At 42.5% G+C, this 19,042-nt stretch overlaps 3 protein-coding genes across 5 annotated transcripts; 2 read left to right on the top strand and 1 right to left on the bottom strand.

The window, feature by feature from the left end:
• The first annotated feature begins 456 nt into the window (after nt 1-456).
• slc46a2 (solute carrier family 46 member 2) lies at nt 457-17,338 on the top strand. 3 transcript variants are annotated; one of them, XR_015089850.1, is made up of 9 exons: nt 457-1,018; nt 2,074-2,244; nt 2,458-2,670; nt 3,294-3,465; nt 4,012-4,095; nt 4,206-4,362; nt 4,621-4,762; nt 12,234-15,510; nt 17,223-17,338. XR_015089850.1 is itself a non-coding variant. In XM_086053588.1 (7 exons), the coding sequence occupies exons 1-7, from the start codon at nt 530-532 to the stop codon at nt 4,706-4,708; spliced, it is 1,374 nt and encodes a 457-aa protein (XP_085909714.1). In that variant the 5' UTR covers nt 457-529; the 3' UTR covers nt 4,709-7,532. The 3 variants fall into 3 exon arrangements, 1 of the variants encoding a protein (XP_085909714.1); XR_015089851.1 differs by having other exon boundaries at nt 12,193-15,510; XM_086053588.1 differs by lacking the exons at nt 12,234-15,510; nt 17,223-17,338 and having other exon boundaries at nt 4,621-7,532.
• Nucleotides 4,980-15,587, bottom strand: snx30 (sorting nexin family member 30). Its single transcript, XM_086053589.1, has 9 exons — nt 15,286-15,587; nt 12,696-12,911; nt 11,467-11,577; nt 11,231-11,389; nt 10,500-10,689; nt 9,376-9,575; nt 8,784-8,873; nt 8,468-8,620; nt 4,980-7,484 (listed from the first exon to the last, which is right to left on the bottom strand). Exons 1-9 carry the CDS (start codon nt 15,418-15,420, stop codon nt 7,407-7,409), a joined length of 1,332 nt encoding a protein of 443 aa, XP_085909715.1. The 5' UTR covers nt 15,421-15,587; the 3' UTR covers nt 4,980-7,406.
• Nucleotides 15,708-18,420, top strand: inip (ints3 and nabp interacting protein). Its single transcript, XM_086053590.1, has 4 exons — nt 15,708-15,969; nt 17,223-17,319; nt 17,589-17,676; nt 18,191-18,420. The coding sequence occupies exons 1-4, from the start codon at nt 15,945-15,947 to the stop codon at nt 18,287-18,289; spliced, it is 309 nt and encodes a 102-aa protein (XP_085909716.1). The 5' UTR covers nt 15,708-15,944; the 3' UTR covers nt 18,290-18,420.
• The last annotated feature ends 622 nt before the right edge of the window (nt 18,421-19,042 follow it).

The raw sequence follows: 19,042 nt of genomic DNA, 5'->3' as shown, positions 1-19,042 counted from the left end.
CATAAAGTACACTTGCACAAACCAAACCAAACATTTCAGTCCTTACAATGATAACAGATAATCAATGTAGTTTTGTTTGGTGGACAGCTTTTTGTAATATTTTGGTTACTCTGTTGATTTTGTCCATCTAAACGTTTATTTTCGTCATATTTATTCACGGCTATACATATCTAAATTAAGTGCACCTTTATTTGCTGTATTTCGTAAGGTGCATTGTTAAATTACCGTAATACCTGTATGATGGTGGTGATAAAAATTGTAACTAACACAACAGTATTTTTCTAATACAGCTCTTCTTTTGAATTTTCAGCTGTATTTTATGGCGACGGTATGTAAAATAATTTGCAGATTTAACCTCTGGATAATTGACGATAAATTGCACTTGAAGCAATTGCATTGCAGCGCGTGTACCAGAATGGGGAAGTGGAACTTTACCTCCCAAACTGTTTACTTCTACTTCCCTTCCTATTATAACCGTTTCGTTCCTATAAAATCGCCTTTTTCAACACGAACACTTTTTAAATGAAGCATGGCGACGTCGAGCTGGTGTCAAATCGCTTTCGGGTTGGTCCGCCGAGTCGAGCCACTCGTCGTGCTCGAGCAACTGGGCACCTCGATGTTCAACACAGCCCTGCTCATGGTGGTCAAGGACCGGTGTGCTAACGCCACCTTCGCCGGCACTGACACTCGTGTAGTCTCCGGGGAGGACGACCAGCAGCGAGCCATGTCGAATTTCTACATGGTCAACAACCTCATCGTCGAACTGACGCCTATCGTGCCCGCTCTCCTCCTCGCCAAGGCGGGGGACCGCGGCTGGAGGAGAGCCCCCGTTGTGGTACCCCTGTGCGGGTACCTGTTGTCGAGCGTCGCCCTCCTCCAGGTGGTTCTTTTACGGCTGCCCATCCAGGTGATGTTCGCGGCGGCGGGTCTCCTTGGGGTATCCGGCGGGTTCTGCGCATACTGGCCCGGCGTCATTACGTTGGCGTCGCTCGGCTCCAAAGCGGAGAATCGCTCCAAGGTAAGACAACAGCCTACTATTACTGTCAAAGTGTCACCTAGCTCGTTTATACCTTTAGGTTCGGTTAAGAGTAATAAATAAAATCTTTATAAAATAACATCAAGAAAAATTCAGCCCCATGTCCATTGGTTTTACAGACTCTTACACTATTTGGTTTTCACTCAAACTGCACAATAGGCTCACCAGGCAGAGATTAAAAAATAGGAGCATGTGTCATCATTCTGATTTTGATGTTTGGATTACATTTGGTTTTGTTTCATGTTATGTTGTTTCCTTGTGTGGCTTTTTATGTCTTCCTTTTTGTTTCCTCCTGTTCTCGTCATCCTGGTCCGTTGTGCTAACCAATTAGCTCCCTCCGACCCTTTGTGTTTTGTCCAGCTGTTCCGCCTTGTCTAATCAGTTTGCTTGTATTTAGTTCCCTGCTTCCTGACAGTCTTTGTTGGATCATTACTTTTGTTTGTAGTTCCTAACTTGTCACATCTCCATGTCCTAGCTAGTTTTGTGTGATTGTTTTGTTACTTTGGTTTGTTTGGCCTTCTTTTAACTTAGCGTTTTTGATTCCACGTGCCCTTTTGTTTCCTTTTTGGAGAATAAATACATTTTGTTTTGAGTTCACCCTACTTTGCCTCCCTGCATTTGGGTCCAACTTTTTACCACCACCACAACCTACACATGGCAGCTTCGGGTGTTCTATTTTTATTAACTATGTGAATCACATTGTGTTATATAAATACAATTACCTTGCCTCATACACCACTGATCAAATGCCAGGTTTTAAATGAGACCAAGTTAAATCATTTCAAAATGTTGTCCACCATTAATCCGACTATAACCTGTACAACTTAATTGGGGGGGAAAAAAGTGTTTCAAGAGAGAAAGATTAAAATTAACAGTTGAGCTAATGTGGTTTCCCAAGTGTGCACACCCTCACCTTCACACTATTGAAACTGTTCACACAGTTGAATGTGTATTACATATCCAAATAGGAAAAGACAGGAACCTCCTGAGGGTTTGAAGTTTGATTTGCTTATACAAGCATTTTGCCTCTGTTACAGGTGATGATGAGAGTAGAGCTGATGTATGGAGCGGCGGGCCTGCTGGGCAGTGTGCTGTCAGGCCACATGTTCTTGCTGTACACTTCTAGTGTTGGACACGGCACCGTCCTGCTTTGCGTCTGCACGCTTCTCTACCTGCTGAGCCTCATTCACGCCGCCGTGGTGCTGCAGGTGCGTGTGTTTGGACTCCTGCATATTCGACACAATAAAACTACACGAATAATTAAGCCGACTTCCTATTGCAGCTTGGCACTATCTTTCACATACATTCCTGCACTTTAATGCACTATTATTCACTTTCAATTATTTTCTGCACAATTACATGTATGGTAAAGTGTGAGTACTTTTGTCACCTAATATTTGACTTTTTCTGACTCGATGAAGGTAAGGCAAGTATCAAGTGAGGCCGAGGAGAGCAGTCTGCTCCTCCCTCACTCCTCCAACAGTGCTCCTGCAGAGACGTACACAAGGAAGAACACGGTGAACGCGGTTCTGCTCTTCTCCGCTGCCGTCTTGTACGGCTCCTCCGTGGGCGGAGCCGTAGAGGTCCTGGGCGTTTTTGTGATGAAAGAGCCGCTCCACTGGAACGCTGCGCAGGTATGCGTTTGGGACAATTGTAAAGAAGCTATTTAAAAGCCAATTTTCCGTAATATGTTTTTTATTAAATTATATTCTTCAATAGTGTTAAATTACCGCACAGTGGACAACAAAACATTTTAAGCAGAGATGGCTTTAAGTGTCCCAAAATGTAATTTTGACGGGATATAAAAAATGTTTTTAAATTTGACCTAAAAAAAGGTTGGTGCAATACAGATTTTACCATGCGTTGTAATTTATAGCAATATGACGATTCCGAAAAAATGCTACCTATAAACTGTAATCACTCTGACGATGAAAAAAAATATATACTCTGTAGTATCAAAATATCAGAAACTTCTTCAAATATTGTTTTAAAAGCCAATATCATGTCCTCAGAGTGGTCATATTTAGTGAATGAAAATTCAATTAATTAATAAAAAAAAACATTTTTTTTTTTAATTTAAAAATTAATCAATTAATTCAAGTCTTCCATTTGGCCTGCATCGAGTCATTTATAATTGAAGCTGCCACCATCCTGTGGTAGATCAAAACAAATTCCCAATTAGGGCTTACTATTCAGTGAACTGAACTTTCCCCCTTGGTGGAAACGTACCCGTGTGTTCAATAGTTTGCTCCTCCAGGTGGGTAATGGGAACGCAGCAGGCTATGTCATCTTCCTCACCAGTTTCCTTGGCGCCATTGCTTTTCGCCGCTGCGTGAGCGATGTAACGCTCATCCTGATTGGCATGCTTTCCTTCGCCTCCGGAATCTACTTGATGTCCTTCGTCACCGCATCCTACATGTTCTACCTCGGTAAGCCGTCGTTTTCCGCTTTCGGAATTGGTCACTATACTGCAGTGTTTTTCAAACTCTGTGAGATATTGTCAGGTGTGCCGTGGGAAATTATCTAATTTGTGCGGTCCAGCGCCTCGCAGCGTAATCATGTCTTTACTACATTGTAGTACTCTTCCATACCAGCAGGTGGCGGCAGTAGCAGCAGGTAGCTAAGTGTCTTTGTTTAGAGACAAGCGAATTAGTGACGCATGTTTATCCAAACATGCCCATGTTTCACACTAAGTATCAACATGAAACATTATGGAATACTTTTTTCTTTCTGTTTATTTAATTCCTATTCAAGATGTTATAACAATCAATGTTAAAAAAATGCTTATATAAACAATATAACACTTATTGTTAAAATAAGATTCTTTTTTTTCACAACTTCAGCTGGTGGTGTGCCGTGGGATTTTTTTCAATGAAATAAATGTGCCCTGACTCAAAAAAGTTTGAAAAACACTGCTATACTGTGCCATCTGCTTTTGAAGCAACACCAAAGCATTATGTCGACTTTCCCCACAGCTCGCTCGCTCAGCCTCTTTGCTCTGATCCCGCTGCCTATAATCAGATCACTGCTCTCACAGCAGGTTCCGACATCATTATGTGGTGAGGAACAAAGATTTTTGCAATTCAAACTCCCAGAAACGCCTGTGTACACGAGCCCTCATGTATTTTAGCATGCGTCCCCCTTGTGTTAAATCTCTCTTTGCGATCAGGCATCACTTTGACAGCCCTGCAGCTGGCGCTGAGGTTTGCCGCTCTGGCGTACATCCCTGCCTTCACTAAACTGTACCAGAGAACACTAGACTGGTTCCCAGGTTTCGCCTTCACAATCTCCAGCATACTGGCAGTTTTGGGAATGATTCCCATCAGGTGCGTTGCACATCATCTGTCAATTTTAAATTGTTTTTAAAAAAAATGTCAAAAATGCTGATGAGGTACCCGGATTGTGCGTGAAATTACTCTGAAACACCGAATAAATGAACAAGTGCATTCAAAGGTTTAGACAGGGTCAATTAACCTGTAAAGGTTATCGTGGTCACAGGTTCATCCTGAGATTTCACCCAAAAGATAATTTTGGTGAGATGGGTGTGTATACGTGTTTAAAAGTGACTATCTTCCTCCTTGCAGTGTCATGGGATGCAGGTGGTCTCGGCCAAGATGTTCCCAAGAGACACAGACGACGTCTGAGACGTGCCATTTGGACGAGGAAAACTAAAGGAGGCTTCCTCCGAAGATAAAACCATGAAGACTTGAAAAGGAAGTTGTGCAGGTGTGTTTGATGTGAGCAGCCATTTAGCAAAACAGCTCATGTAGATGGAGATATAACGACAAAATAGACAGCAGACGTTTTAAAAACACTAAAGCTGTGACCAAAGTTGCATTATTTATAACATCTTCAGATGACAATTATTGTCATTAAATTTCACTGAATGAAAAGTTGCTTTTTCAATCAATTTTAATAGAATTAGAAAAAAAAATCATAAATATCAAATCAAATTATTTTAATGTTGGTCCAATATATCCCAAAATAGTTTGAGGTAAAGATAATCGCATCAAAACAACATCAATATCCAGGCATTATATTTCTATCTAATTACAAGATGTTCAAGTGGACAGAATGGACCGAAAGTAAAATGTAAACATCGGGGACCAACAAACAGAACAAAACCCGTTATTAGTACTTGGCTTTTTAAAAATGAATGGTAAGTTGATCGTATTTCTGCTGCGATGTAATGGCGGAAATGATGCAGACATTTGGGCGTGGCAATTTTAAGATAAAGTACGGTATTCAAACCAATTCTTAATGCGTTGGCACTTTTCTTCGTGTCCCCATTTGGGCTTCAACCTGAAATAAACATTATGCAAGCATTAGCCCACCGGAATTGTTACTTTTGTCCAATCAAAGGCATTTTTTTATAGAAAAAAAAAAAGATTCACGTCGGAGGAAACCTGTACAACAATCAGGAGGCAAAAAACTTAACATGAAGCTCTATCAAAAATCGAAGCTCTGCTGTTGAGGTTCAAATGAGCATCTTTGATTCAAACAAAAAACAAAGTCAATTCTTTCAAGATACTAGCTTAATATTCTTATTGAGAATGTGTCATCCCTTCTTCATGTTTATTACATTTTCACATTAAATGGATCCACCGGCAACTTCTCGGCTGTACATTTGGGATAAATTACACTCAACCAAATAATTGTACTTCAAACAGTTCATTTATATTTAAATATTAACAACTGCCGCATTTAGTCAAAGATGGAGAGCCAACTTCAGTTTGCCCCTCTGCTGAAGTGGTTCGATTGGCAGGCCTTTTAGAGCTTTGTCAAGAAATGTACACTCTTCGCTAAATTCCTGCTAAATGCAGCAAAACATTTGCTTGGAATACAAGCCAACTGGGGACCAGACACCTCCTGAAGCAGTAGGCAACCTTAAATATGATTACCACAATACCGAAATTGCAATTCCCTCATACTTCTTGTGCTGTTTAAGTTCATACCCTAAGTTAATCTGCCTTTGAACAGGAATGGACCAGGCAATTGACTTCATATCAGAAATATACAGGTGCACTCAAAATTAATAATCACCATTTGAAAATCATACGAGTCAGAAACTAGCAGTAGTTTGCAACGAAACAACAAAACAAGACATTTAAATAGCTCAACACGGCTAATATTAAGAGCGGCTGATGTCGTTTTTTTGGGTGTGTGGGCATCAATTGGATAAATGTAATTTACAACAGTGGTTGAATCATTTTGAGTGTAACTAAGTTTGACCATATCAGAACAATCTGCCTTTTCAAAGATAATGCTCATTTCTGAATGACACTATCAAATTAATTTTAGAATTAAACTAAGAGGTTGTTTGCACTTTAACCAAGCTAATATAACAACGTCACTACTACAAACAAGAGACCCATTGGCAAGATAAATTGACTAAGCCCTTGTTAACCACCAGGTGTCATCCAACACACTCTTATAATCCTTATATTGATTATATCGCAACCGTTTTTCTGAGTGATGCAATCATAACTGAAGTGTTTTTATTATTATACTGTAATACTCTCATCTATCCATCTATCTATCAAGTGTGAGGTCACCAACATAAGATAGGTAGATTTAGAGCAATGTCATTTGAGAAACGTTTAAAGACACAAAAAAAAAAAAAAAAAGATAAATGCCACCTGCAAATGTTGCCCATCTATTTGGCCAGCTGCGGAGACAAGCTAGAAAATATGTTCTAATTAGTCAGAGTGATTTAGCCCCGAACTAATCGATCTACTGAGGCTCAGCCTTCAACTCGGACACCTTAGCCGGCGCTTTCATCGCTAAAAGCTGCTCGCTGCCAATTTGGCTGAAGGATGCGAACGAGATAGAGATCAGTCAGCTAACGCGCTCGTCTGAGTTTGTTACGCAAAGTCGCTGCAGCAAATTCCGAGGCCGTGTTGTGAAACGCAGACGCCGTGGCCAGTTTCAGCTTTCTGCAAATAGCTTTTCAAACTGAGCTAAGTCGAAGGACAGAAACACATCTGAGAACTCTTGGAAAACAATCTTTAACAGGGCGGCAATAAGTTTGTGGCTTTATCTGAGGTTGCTGACTGACAGTATCTGACCAAGGGGCGGGGGGGAAAAAAAAAAAAAAAAAAGTACCCTTGTGTCTAAAACTAAAGAAACACGCCTCCTTAGCGTGTGGTTAAGTAAGCAGCATTGGCAACTGTTAACAGATGATATGAAGTAGAAAAAGAGCAACACCATGAAAAAGAATGTCTGTAGATAGGAAATCGCCTGGAAAGGTCCGATTTTGACAGTCGACGGGGACACCGTCCTTCAGTTCGGGTCCAAAGGCCTGCTCGGTCCTTGGCGTGAAAAAGTGCGTGATGGACAAAAAGTCAGCGGGCAAGCGTGATGAGGCGCTTCAGTCCGTTTCGCTCGTTTGGTCCTCAGTCTGTTTGTCCTGCAGGACACTTATGAGCGACTCCCACGCCGCTTGGCACTGCACAGAAGCGGGGAAACAACGGTTTTAAGTACAGTATAACAATGATCGCCCTCATGTCATTTGATGATATATATACATATACATATATATATATATATATATATATATATATTTTTTTTTTTTTTTAAATCAAGTTTCTTTCACGACGGTAGTGTTTGTGCTTATAATACTTCTTCAACAAAAGTGAACATTTGCTACACAGCAACTGAGTCCTTTGTTTAATTAAACATGGCTTTGGCCAGAGCACAAAACCAGTGATTAGGTGAGTTTTTCAGCAAATAACAAAGCATAGGTTAGCCAAAAATGTTGGCAAATGCCAAACCGTGAATGTGCAACGGTAAAGGTCCACCATTGTTGTTTTGGCTGTTAAATTATGAAACGAGAAGCATATCGTCACTTCCTGTGTGAAATGTCACTGTTCGATCTGAACAGCTCAGAATTCACAGCTTCTGAGGTCGTATCAGAGTCAAGACAAAACAGGAAATCCGGGACCAAAGGTGTATGTTTAAAGTGGAAGTCAACTCAAAAATAATATGTTCTATGCGCCTCCACTAATCTAAACACGGCATTCCGATTGAAATATGAGATTAAGCAGCAAAATCCACCTGTTTTTAGCCTCACAGAAGTGACAAAATGGCCGCCCCCAGAGATGGCTAAAAACGGATGGATTTTGTTCCTAAAAGGGGAAGTCAACCCAAACATAATTTGTTGTTGTTGTGTTTAAACTCATGGAGCTGCATGGAACATATTGTAAAGAAAACTTTGGGGTTGTCATCCCCTTCCCCATCACTTCCTGTCATAGTGAAAGCTATTGTCACTGTCTGACTAGGATTTTTAACCAGAGAATCACATCCACTTTGAACCCGTTAGGAGCACAAAATCTCATCTGTGCTCCGAGACTTTGCAAACTTATTCCAAAACCATTGTATCAAAATGTGATACAATAAAAATCATCCCAGTTACAGGCTATGGCGTGATACCTTCTCATAGTAATTGATGTTTTTGTCGGCCATGCCGCCGAGTAGCTGCTTGAAGTCCTGTCGCTTGTTGCTCTGCCATCGCTCCCAGTCGGCCTTCAAGTCGGCGTTGAAACACTCCACCTTGTCCTGGCACCGCTCCACCTCGGGTGGCATCTAGCGGGAGACACAGAAGGACTACTGCGCTACAGGGGGCCCTAATTGCTACGGCGTACAGGAGAGCAGCCTCTTTTTTGACGAATGCTAACGCACTGCTTGCAAAAAGCCTCGGCCACAAAAGGTGGGAGGTAGCAACAAGCACAACAATGGCGATGCTTACAGGCGTTCTGTCCTCCTGTTTACGCAGGACGGCGACTTCTAGGCGTCCCTCGTACTCTGCCTGACTCTGGTCGCGCTTCTTCAACACATTCTGAAAATCCAGTCGAAGATATTGATGATAGGAAACTGAGCCATTTGACATTAAATGGTTGGAATTCCTAAGCGATAAAATGCCTAAATTTGTAACACTTAAAAGAAGTCAACCCAAGCGTATTTTTTTCAACAATATGTTCTATGCAGGCCCACTAGTTGAAACACGGCATTCTGATTAATTTTGCGTTTGTGGAATATAAGTTAAGCAGCAAAATACACTTGTTTTTAGCCATCTCTGGGGGTTGACAGAAGACAAAATGGCCGCCCCCAGAGATGGCTAAAAACGAGTGGATTAACACTTATTTCACAAACACAATATTTATCAGAATGCCTTGTTTCAACTAGTGGGCTTGCATAGAAATATTCTTGAAAAAAAAAAATTTTTGCGTTGACTTCCACTTTAATTGAAGCGAAAGTGATTTTTTTTTTTTCCATTACGAGTCAACGACTGTGTGTAAATGTGGTGTAAGGTGCTTTGAGAAAATTCCCATGAGTCTCACCTTCATGGATTCGATGTAGAGCATGTACTCTCGGAGTACAGGCAGGAAGTCCTGGCCCATGTTCTCACACAGGTCATCCATCGCCCCGCAACACGTCAAAACGGAGCTCGCTACCCCTTCCAGGGGGCGCTGCAGCTCCTCTTCCGAGCCCGTCCAGCTTGAGTACACGGCGCCGTAGTCCCGCAGCTCAGTCAAGTACTCTAGTGAGTTTGAGGCGAGAGCATGGAGAGCGTCATCGTCTGTTTGGCGCAGGTTTAAAATCGCCATTCGTTGGCGACATTGTGCATTGTATGTGGGAGGACGATGGGATCCAAAGGTTGTAAACCGAACAGCTGACGAGTGTTAAAAAGTGAAGGGAAGAGGTTGTGTTATCTTTGTGTCGCTTCCTGTTTCACAACATCTGCCGTGGGTCAAGATGAAGCTACGAAGATCCGACTTCCTCATTGACAGCGCAGCTAATCTTGCTGTAGTCGAAACCTTTTGTTTTTTTCCATCCATTTCGGCTCATTTGCGACTGGCAACACCTTCTGCTTGAATGTCTGTTGCTCAGTCCCGTTGAGACATTATTTTCAGTTCCTCGCCGGTAGTGTTTAGTTAGTAAATGGCATCACAACTGCTCAGTTAACGACGAATCACGGCTCACCTTCAGAAAACAGTTCTGCCGTGATTGGTCGTTAGCTGAGCCCTGAGCAGTTGTGATGTCATTTTCAGTCGACAGAAGTGACAAAATGGCCGACTGCAGAGATGGCTAAAAACGGCGGATTCACTCTTATTCCACAAACGCAATATCTATCAGAGCGCCTTGTTTCAATTAGTGGGCTTGCATAAAACATATTCTTGAAAAAAAAATATGTTTGGGTTGACTTCCTTCTTTAAGCAACAAAATCCACCCGTTTTTAGCCATCTCTGGGGGTGGCCATTTTGTCACTTCTGTCGACTAAAAATGACATCATACACCTCCGGGGCTCAGATAACGACCAATCATAGCTCAACTTCAGAAAACAGGTCAGCCGTGATTGGTCGTTGGTCGTCGACCCATGCCGGATGAGCATTCTTTGCTCCAAACTATAAAGTAGTAATCCGAAATGGCTTTTGGTGAGCAGCCACCGCCGTCACTTTGTTACCTGACTGCTCTTTGAGGATCCTCTGAGCAATGCGGTCGATAGTTCCCAGTTTTTGGCTGAAAGTGTCCAGGTACTCTCCCATGGCACAGAACTCAGGCGGCCGCGCCCGCAGCTTGTATCCTCCGGCTACCTGCTTCACCGACTCCCCCACCTTGGTGAGTAGCGCCAGACCCTGACGCTTGTTCAGGTCCTGCAGACGCACAAAAAGTTCAGCACTCCAGTACACTGCATCGGACGCATTTTTTTTTCCCCCAATTTTATTGAATCCTCCGGTGTGAATAATGTCTCCTACTCGACAAGTTGAAATAGTCATCAATATGTTGAATTCAACTGACATCTGCTTCCGTTCGGCTGAACTGCCTTTCGTAGTTTATCATGCATTGCACTCCCTGACCCAGGAGCGATGTTGCCTTACTGCTGCCATGCAATGTGACCATGAGCCACATGACCTAAATTGCACGTGATAAGAGAAGGGGAGATTGTCTGGACGGATTTGATGGATGACCACTTTATAGCATTCACAGAGAGGCTACTTGTTTACTCCTGGTGAGAAAGTCAATACAATTTATTTGGGATTTGCATCCGTTGTACTCCCCCCCCACCCCCCACCCCCCCGCCCCCTTGCATCAGCAGGTCTACTTTGCGTTCCCCCGTAACTGATTTATTGGGGTGGCTAAATGGCTGATGTCCGCAAAAAAAAAAAATGTTTCCCCGCCTTCCAGCGGTCTCACCTTAGCAGACAGGAAAGCGTTGAGATGTGGGTTGAAGGACAGGACTGGGTGGTCTGCAACCCGCTTCAGGAACTTGTCCAGCGCTTTCATGCGCGTTCCGACAAACTCTTCCGAAAAACGATCCACCACGCCCTTCATCACAAACTTCTCCGGCAGAGGCTGAAAGAAGAGGGCAAAGAGTGTGAATGAAGTGGTGTTGTATGCGATAAGCGGTGCGGTTGTTGTGGTCTATTTACAGGGATGAGGTGGGTGGGCTGGCTGTCCTCCAGTTTGATCCTCAGCCAATTGAAGTCTTGATAGCGGCGGCGCACGCAGTATTCCGGAAGGTCGAACTCAATCCGCGTTGTCTTGACAGAATATTATACACATATTTCTACATTTATTAAAAAAAAAAAAAAGGAAAAAAAATCGTACTTGATAAGCTCCTGAGAGCTTGAATACATACATACAGTGGACCTAGAGAAAGAAGATTATTTAATCTCGCCCCATTTTTAATTTATCGCGACTCATACTTGTTTTGAATCATTTTAATCTAATTATGTGAGGTGATTTTATTGCGATTTTTGTAATGTGTTCATATTTTCTTTCTCTTTCTGTCATGCTTTTAATATCTTAAGTAAAGCCCTTTGAATTGTCTGTACAGGGTTTGTCCCGGAAAATTCCTTAAAAATTCTCATGCGCGTCTTGCGCCTTAGGTTAACTTGACGATTCTGTTTTGATATTATTTACCATTTTTACATTTGAGAAACTTAGAATGATTTTTTTCCAAGGGTGTGTTCACTTCCATTCATGGCTGTACGTCATGAGGGCTCACGTAGAGCCCCACAGTGCACTCTTGCTGACAGGCCACTGTTAAAAGAACTTGCATACGCTTACTTAATTAACACTATGCCTTTATATTTGACAATGATATTTGTATAAGGCCCTAATGCACATAGCAACGGTTGCCATGACGCCGCCAGGCGACTCGTGGCATTGTCTCCACACCTCTGTTTCATTGCAGGGTGGAAGCAGCCTGCATGGCGATGGCGCTCTCAAGTCACCACAAGAGGAAGCTCATACACGCAGGGCGTCAGTCCGGTAAATCAAAGTGATTGAATTTATGCCCGGATCGTTTTTGTCATTAGGATTGAATGGAAAAGCGCTTTCCCAAAATGGAATTAATGTGTTCCATCAGCCAAGAGAGCCGCGTTAGTTTATCACATTCTGATGCTGCGTGACGTGACCTGCTTAGGTAGTCATCATTTTTTTACATCTTTCCTGCTTATAGCTACGCGTCTTGATGTTCACTTTTCAAAACAAACGCTGACAATGATCGAAAATCACTAAAAAAAAAATGTTTTTTTAAAAATCAACAATTAAAAAATATGATCTCCTTGTTTGGTGGGATCACTCCCATACCGTGATGCCAACAACTCGCTGTACAAAATGGATGTTGCACACATGACAAGATCCATAAGCAGACCTTGGTGGACACTCTGTAGGTGATGTAGGTCTCCATTGTGGAGACGTGCTTCTTTGGGTCATCCACCGTCACAAACAGGTCCCGTGTTTCGGTGGAGCCGTAGTAGTCCCGGGGGTCTGACTCCATGTCGTCGTCCAGCTGCAGCCTGTTGAACAGCGAGGATGCCGAGGCGGGACTCGGCGTGTCCGCTGGCGTGCCATTGGACAGCCCTGCCTCCTGTGGGGACAACAATAACAAAAAAAACAAAAAAAATCTAGACAAGGAAGTGCAAACAAAGACGTGATAGATTGATGCAGTTGTTTTTCCTCTGTGAATAATGCTTTTGTCGAGGTCGCGGCTGCGTGCTCGCTTGCACCACCCATCATGTGACACAACATCTGCATACACTGAGCCGAATGATGGGCAGGAGTGGACCAAACATTTATACTAACACATAACAACTGTTGTGCCTGTGTGTGTTTGTTTGTTTCATTAGGACTGAAAGGTAATCAATCCTCTTTCACAGGTACTGTACCTCATTGTACTAGAAAGAAATACTTGCTTACAACTCTCTTTAAGGCTAGATTGACACTACGTGGTTCAAGTGACACAATTCAAATTTTTGGCTCTCATGTTTCTTAATTTCACACTTCTTCCATCTGGCAGATGCTACAGGAGTGTCGCAGCCAGAACGATAAGACTTTTTTTTTTTTTAAACAGCTTCTATCCACAGAGGGAACCTAGCCAGGTGAAAACGTTCATTGCTCAGTGTTACCACTGTGTTGTTACTTTGCTCGCGACAAACATCCTTAATCTTGGATTTGGATATGCATCAAGGCGGTACAAAGAGAGGGGGGAAAAAAAAAAACATGAAATCAGATATCTTCACATCGTAATCGGGCGTCTTACTGATGTCGATAAAAATCCAATACTTATCGGATATCTGCTAATACAAGCGCAGTGTATATGCACAGATCCTCTATATTCCGTCAATGGGAGCTTGACATCATTGAATTACACCTATAAGTTACAACAAAAGCATGGAAAAGTATATATGATCTAAATGTGCAACATTTGAGGTGTGTCCACCATTGAATAAGCAAATAATGACCAACGATGGCAAAGGCAAGGAGGAAGAGCACAACCATAGAACTTTATATGGAATTTATTGAGACATAGCTGTAGTGTAGCGACAAAAGCCGTTCACACCATCTTTGTCCTGGCTACTCGGTACAAAATGGCTGACGTGACAATAGAAATTAAGGAAGGCCGCAACACTGAATGGAATGTGAACTGTGTTAAGTATTCATGTGAAAAGTGGTTCATTTCTTTTAACACTTGCATGACAGCTAACAATGCTTCAGTGTTGCTTAAGTCATAGCCTGTGCACTGTGCAGTTATGTCAGGGTAAGTATAAGTTTGATTCCACAACTGATTATTTCCTTTACTTCCTGTGGGTAAAACATTTTCGTTGGTTCCATCGTATTAGTCTCACATTTTCTTTTTAGAATAGTGCAAGCCGTGTCGGCTCTCTCCCACGCCATCACATGCGTTCAACTCTCCTTCCCCTTCTAAGCGCCAGGGCGAGCTCGGTCTTGGTTGTGGCCGCCTGTGAGTGCTTTTTCTACACTGCGGTGCAGAGCCTAACTTGTAATCAAAACTCACATAATTGCATTGGGTTGCATCAGTGCATCGCATTGAATGAACAAGCAAGCCACTCGCTCAATTCAAAACAAGTCACGCTCAGACACAAAATGAGCCTTATCTGGGGTTGTTTCTTTACAAAAACTGACAGATGTGTGAATGTCAATCCTGTGTTCGTTATGCGGTATCTGATCACTGATGGAGTAGTTGTTCATACAGTACAGTATGCCTGTCTTCAGTGCAAGTCTTGTGGGTTCAGTTCCCTGTCAGTGACTGTGAAATTTCTGTGAAGTTGTATCAATGATTGTCTATTTGTGCCCTGACTGACAACCAGTCTAAGGTGTAGTCCTTAAATGGACTAATGAGCCCGTCATGACCCTAAACAAATAACAGTATATAAATTGAATGGGTGAACTTGATGTGCACCACTGAATATATGCTGTCAAGGATTACTAAAAAAAACTAAATTACTAGGTTACTAATAACTAGAAAACTAAAAACAACTGTGATGTGACTATGAACCAGTACACGCATACAGCTAGTAACCTTAAGACTCTTGTCACGTTTTTGTTTTTACTCGGGTCATGATCACCATAAAGTGCCTTTGTGCTCATCACAATAAGTGTTATAATGAAAATGTATCCGATTCATGAAATTCGCCTGTACCGTTACAGTGCAAGTTATTCTGTGGCTGGCATAAAAATTAGAGCTTTTCTTCCACTAAAAACTTATTAGTTGCTATAAGCAGAATGACAACATTTATAAAAGACTGAACGGACTTGTTTGTTTTACTCCGTATTCATTAATTGCTATTTGGAAGTGGTAAGTTATCAAATATTGAACGTACCAAGTGCAAACAACAGGTTACGGAGAAAAACAACAAAATTCTCGCCGCTTTGCTTTTTGTTTTGTTTTGCTTTGTTTCAATCTCCGGGCACGGCTTGGGTAAAGCCTGGGTCCAGCCTACCTTGTCGCCCCCAGCGGTGACGCTGACATCTGGCCCCGGGGACAGCGGCTCATCGGCGGCGGACAACGGGTGTAGAATCTCAGCGATGTGCTTCTGCCCCGAGCTGGCCAGGCCTCGCGGGGCGCCGACGCTCATCGTGCGGCAGGCGCGGGGGCTCGCCTGGAAGTAGAGGCTAGTGGCTGGCCAGTGCACGGACAGGCGAAAGGGGTTTCTGTTCGTCTTCAGGTAAGCAACGGAGATTGGGAGCCGCTATTTGATCGTAATAGTCAGCTGACACCTACAGCGCAGATGCGGAGGTTAAAACCGCGAAAACCCGGAAGTAAACATCGTGTGTAACAACAGCACAACATCTACTGTACGTTTCAAATGTATAAATAAATAAATATGCCTATAGGGTATTAATGCATATTAACACGTATATATTTATCCATAATGTAAATCAAATTGGGTGTTTTTCTTAGATACATAAGTTGATTTACCGTTAGTCGTATTTTGATCAGGCATTAGCACAAACACCTCACCATAGGCGTCCTAAATTCACCCGGCAACGTTTTGTCAGACACAAGTAGGAGCACCGCGTGGGACAGGGTGAATCTACCACTTAAATCCTCTGGTATGCGGTTATAATCTTGATTTGTGGATGTTCTGTCGTCGACGACATGGCTGTAAATCCTTCAGGACCAGGTGAGTTCACGATGTTTGCGAGCACAACAAGTGGTCTTTGATGTTTCAGTTCTTTTCGTTTGTCGAGCTCCGAGGCGTAGGGTTATTATCTTGACCTTTCTGATCGTTGAACTGATCTCAGTGAAAGTTTTAATCGGGCAGCTAATTGTCTGCTAATACTTAGTGAGCTGGTGAAAAATATATTTTTTTACAACTATGACAGTTTTCGGCATTTTTGTTTCGCTCATCAGTGCGCGTGTGGTTAAATACGTCATAGGACCTTGGTAGTTGGTGGTTTTCTTGCTTTTCTCCCCCGCACTATTTTAAACAGTTCCCAATTATCTTTTGTCGAAATACCCAAAAGATCAAGATTTACACCTCATATACACCTCCATTTTAACACTGGTTTACGTCTCTCAGTTTGAGCGGTGACAGCAGGGCCAATGTAGCTTTTGTTGCTATGACGACAAGAGGCAGCCCTGCTTATTATTTGGCTAAGAAGTACTGTATTGTAGACAGTCGCTTCAAAGTGGCGGATCTTCGCCCCGTCTACGTGCAAAGTCATGGGTGGAGAAATTCGTTTGGAGGTGAAATTTGTGTTTTTGAACAATATTGGGCTGAAATACATTTGATTTTAATCACAATTTGAATACATATCAGCAAACAAATGTAAGTACTCGTGGTCTGCCTGAAGAAAAAAAAAATGGTATCGGCACACTGGTTCATGGCTACATTTCTACTCAAAACGTCACCATACATGGGAAAACCTTTTTTTTTGTCGCAGGAAATTGGCTAAGCTCCAACACAACAACTAACATGACAAATTTGGAGGGATCCCATTACCCTCCCCAATCAAAAAACACCCACCCATCCCACATCTTTTCATAAATCGCACCAACACGTAAATAAAATCTCAAAACAGCAGGCTTTGTACGGCATCGGTGACTTCATTTGCATATAACGGATAATGCATGCGTTTCGTAAATCACTTCCTTGACACACGTTTCGAAGCTTCGGCACAAAATGTCCCAACGCTAATGTGAGAACATTTTGTGGTAGTTGTGTAATTGGAGAGTGTTGTTTCGAGACGTTTCCGAGATCTCCACTTACACCGCAGCTCAGTCACTCGATTTGTTGCTATCTGTGCACGAAATGTTGACAATAATTGTGGATGTTGTCAATTTCAGGATTTGCCTTGAAAGTGCTCTCTGTGTATGAGTGATGGTCACTGGTGCTCATTTGCCTTCCTTGTTTTCTTCTTTTACGCCACGCAGTCTTCCAGAACAAGGCCCGAGTACAAATCCTGGCCGAGCTGGAAAAAGAGAGGGAGCGGTTAATGCAGAATCAGTCCATGAGCACTCCAGGAGCCAGGTAGTCGGAGGGTTCCCACCAAAGTCACAACCTTGGAGATTTTACTGCACTATTTAGGGCTTGAAGTCAAAATGGATCAGGAATGGGTCTTGGTAGTGAAAGCATCTCAAGATTTCCATAATGAAATAAGTATGCCTACGCGAATGCTTCCAGTTTACATTTTCTGTATTGACAATGATGGTAATAATTCATGATCTTTTTTTCATTGACACTGTCAGGGAATTGATAATTGTCCCTAAGACTCCATTTATAAGACTTTCATTCCATAGCATCTCAATATCCCGTCACAGCATGAAGGACTTCCGGGATAGTGCAGAGCAGCAGCACATTGTTGCCCAGCAGAAAGCAGCCATGCAGGTAAAACACTGGAGTGAACCTGAAAAATGAAAAGTTGAAAATGAAACTTGGAAGTTGTCTGCAGTTTGCTTAAAAATGAAATCAACCCAAACACATTTTTTTCAAGGATATGTTCCCAGCAGTCCCACTAGTTGAAACACTGTATTCTGATTAATTTTACGTTTGTGGAATATAAATAAAGCAGCAAAATGCACTCTCATCTCTGGGGGCGGCCATTTTGTCTTCTGTCGACTAAAAATGACATCACAACTGCTCACAACGACCAATCACAGCTAACCTGTTTTCTGAATCTGAGCCGTGATTGGTCGTTGTGAGCTGTTGTGATGTCATTTTCAGTCGACAGAAAACAAAATGGCCGCCCCCAGAGTGCGCTAAAAACGAGTCGGTTAACACGTATTCCACAAACGCAATATTTATCAGAATGCCTTGTTTCTACCAGTGGGCTTACATAGAACATATTCTTGAAAAAAAAAATGCTTGCGTTGACTTCCGCTTTAACTGTCTTTTCCCGCAGCACGCTCAGGCACACTCGTCGGGCTTCTTCATCACTCAGGACTCGTCATTCGGTAACCTCATCCTCCCTGTGCTTCCACGCCTGGAGCCCGAGTCGTGACCGTGTCTCATAACGGGTGTGCGCGCGAATCACGTCTCACTTCCAAGTTTCCTCTTCGGGCTCTGTCAAATGTGGACACGTCTGTATCCTGGCAACAATGTCATGGGAGTTGGAATCCATTGCGGTTATTTGGGAGGGTTGGGGGGGGGGGGAATCCTCAACATGTTGAACACTGGGATTTTATGCTGTGTACTGTGTATGCGTATATGTGACATGTTTCATGACCCTAATCACATGATTTTCGAATATACGGCTCATTTCGTCCATCTTAATTGTTTGTCATGCTGTTTGGAAAATAAAATATTAATACTCAAATGACTTGAGTTTGTTTGTTTGTTTGTTTGTTAAAAAGATGGATTGGCATCTTGTTCCATCACAATTTGTACTTCTGGTTGACCAGGAAGCGACGCAAGGTCGCGCAAGTAATGCAAATCCATGAAGAGCGTGTGGTGAATTTCGGCCACAAGAGGTCAGTATTGTACTGCTCTTGTCAGCGTCATTGAACATTCTAAATCCCTGGTCGGGGCTTCTGTCTGAAGAGTAGCCTAAAATTGTACTCCAGCATGACACCGGCTGCTTTTGTGTTGTCGAATTCTTACGCAAAGGTTTTTTTTTCCGACTGCAGAATTTTAAAGTGGCTTTTACAATAAAACGACACTTCATAGGAATCGAACCTTGTCTACTACTATGCCTCGGTCTTTTAATGCTCGGCATTCTGGCGGTACTTGGAGAGTTAAGTTGGGGTTTTTTCAG

This window comes from Filicampus tigris, chromosome 15, assembly GCF_054856515.1.
Source record: "Filicampus tigris isolate MCC_2025a chromosome 15, RoL_Ftig_1.0, whole genome shotgun sequence".
In the NCBI taxonomy this organism is placed as follows: domain Eukaryota; kingdom Metazoa; phylum Chordata; class Actinopteri; order Syngnathiformes; family Syngnathidae; genus Filicampus; species Filicampus tigris.
This window is presented reverse-complemented; position numbering and strand designations above follow the sequence as displayed.

Bases quoted from the DNA above. Each gene is read 5' to 3' on its own strand.
- slc46a2 (XM_086053588.1), top strand. From the start codon at position 530: ATGGCGACGTCGAGCTGGTGTCAAATCGCTTTCGGGTTGGTCCGCCGA. The intron at 1,019-2,073 runs GTAAGACAACAG...CCTCTGTTACAG, and splicing joins AAGCGGAGAATCGCTCCAAG to GTGATGATGAGAGTAGAGCT. The intron at 2,245-2,457 runs GTGCGTGTGTTT...GACTCGATGAAG, and splicing joins ACGCCGCCGTGGTGCTGCAG to GTAAGGCAAGTATCAAGTGA.
- inip (XM_086053590.1), top strand. From the start codon at position 15,945: ATGGCTGTAAATCCTTCAGGACCAG. The intron at 15,970-17,222 runs GTGAGTTCACGA...TACGCCACGCAG, and splicing joins TGTAAATCCTTCAGGACCAG to TCTTCCAGAACAAGGCCCGA. The intron at 17,677-18,190 runs GTAAAACACTGG...CTTTTCCCGCAG, and splicing joins AGCAGAAAGCAGCCATGCAG to CACGCTCAGGCACACTCGTC.
- snx30 (XM_086053589.1), bottom strand. From the start codon at position 15,420: ATGAGCGTCGGCGCCCCGCGAGGCCTGGCCAGCTCGGGGCAGAAGCAC. The intron at 10,690-11,230 runs GTGAGACCGCTG...GTGCGTCTGCAG, and splicing joins ACGCTTTCCTGTCTGCTAAG to GACCTGAACAAGCGTCAGGG. The intron at 9,576-10,499 runs GTAACAAAGTGA...CAAACTCACTAG, and splicing joins GATCCTCAAAGAGCAGTCAG to AGTACTTGACTGAGCTGCGG.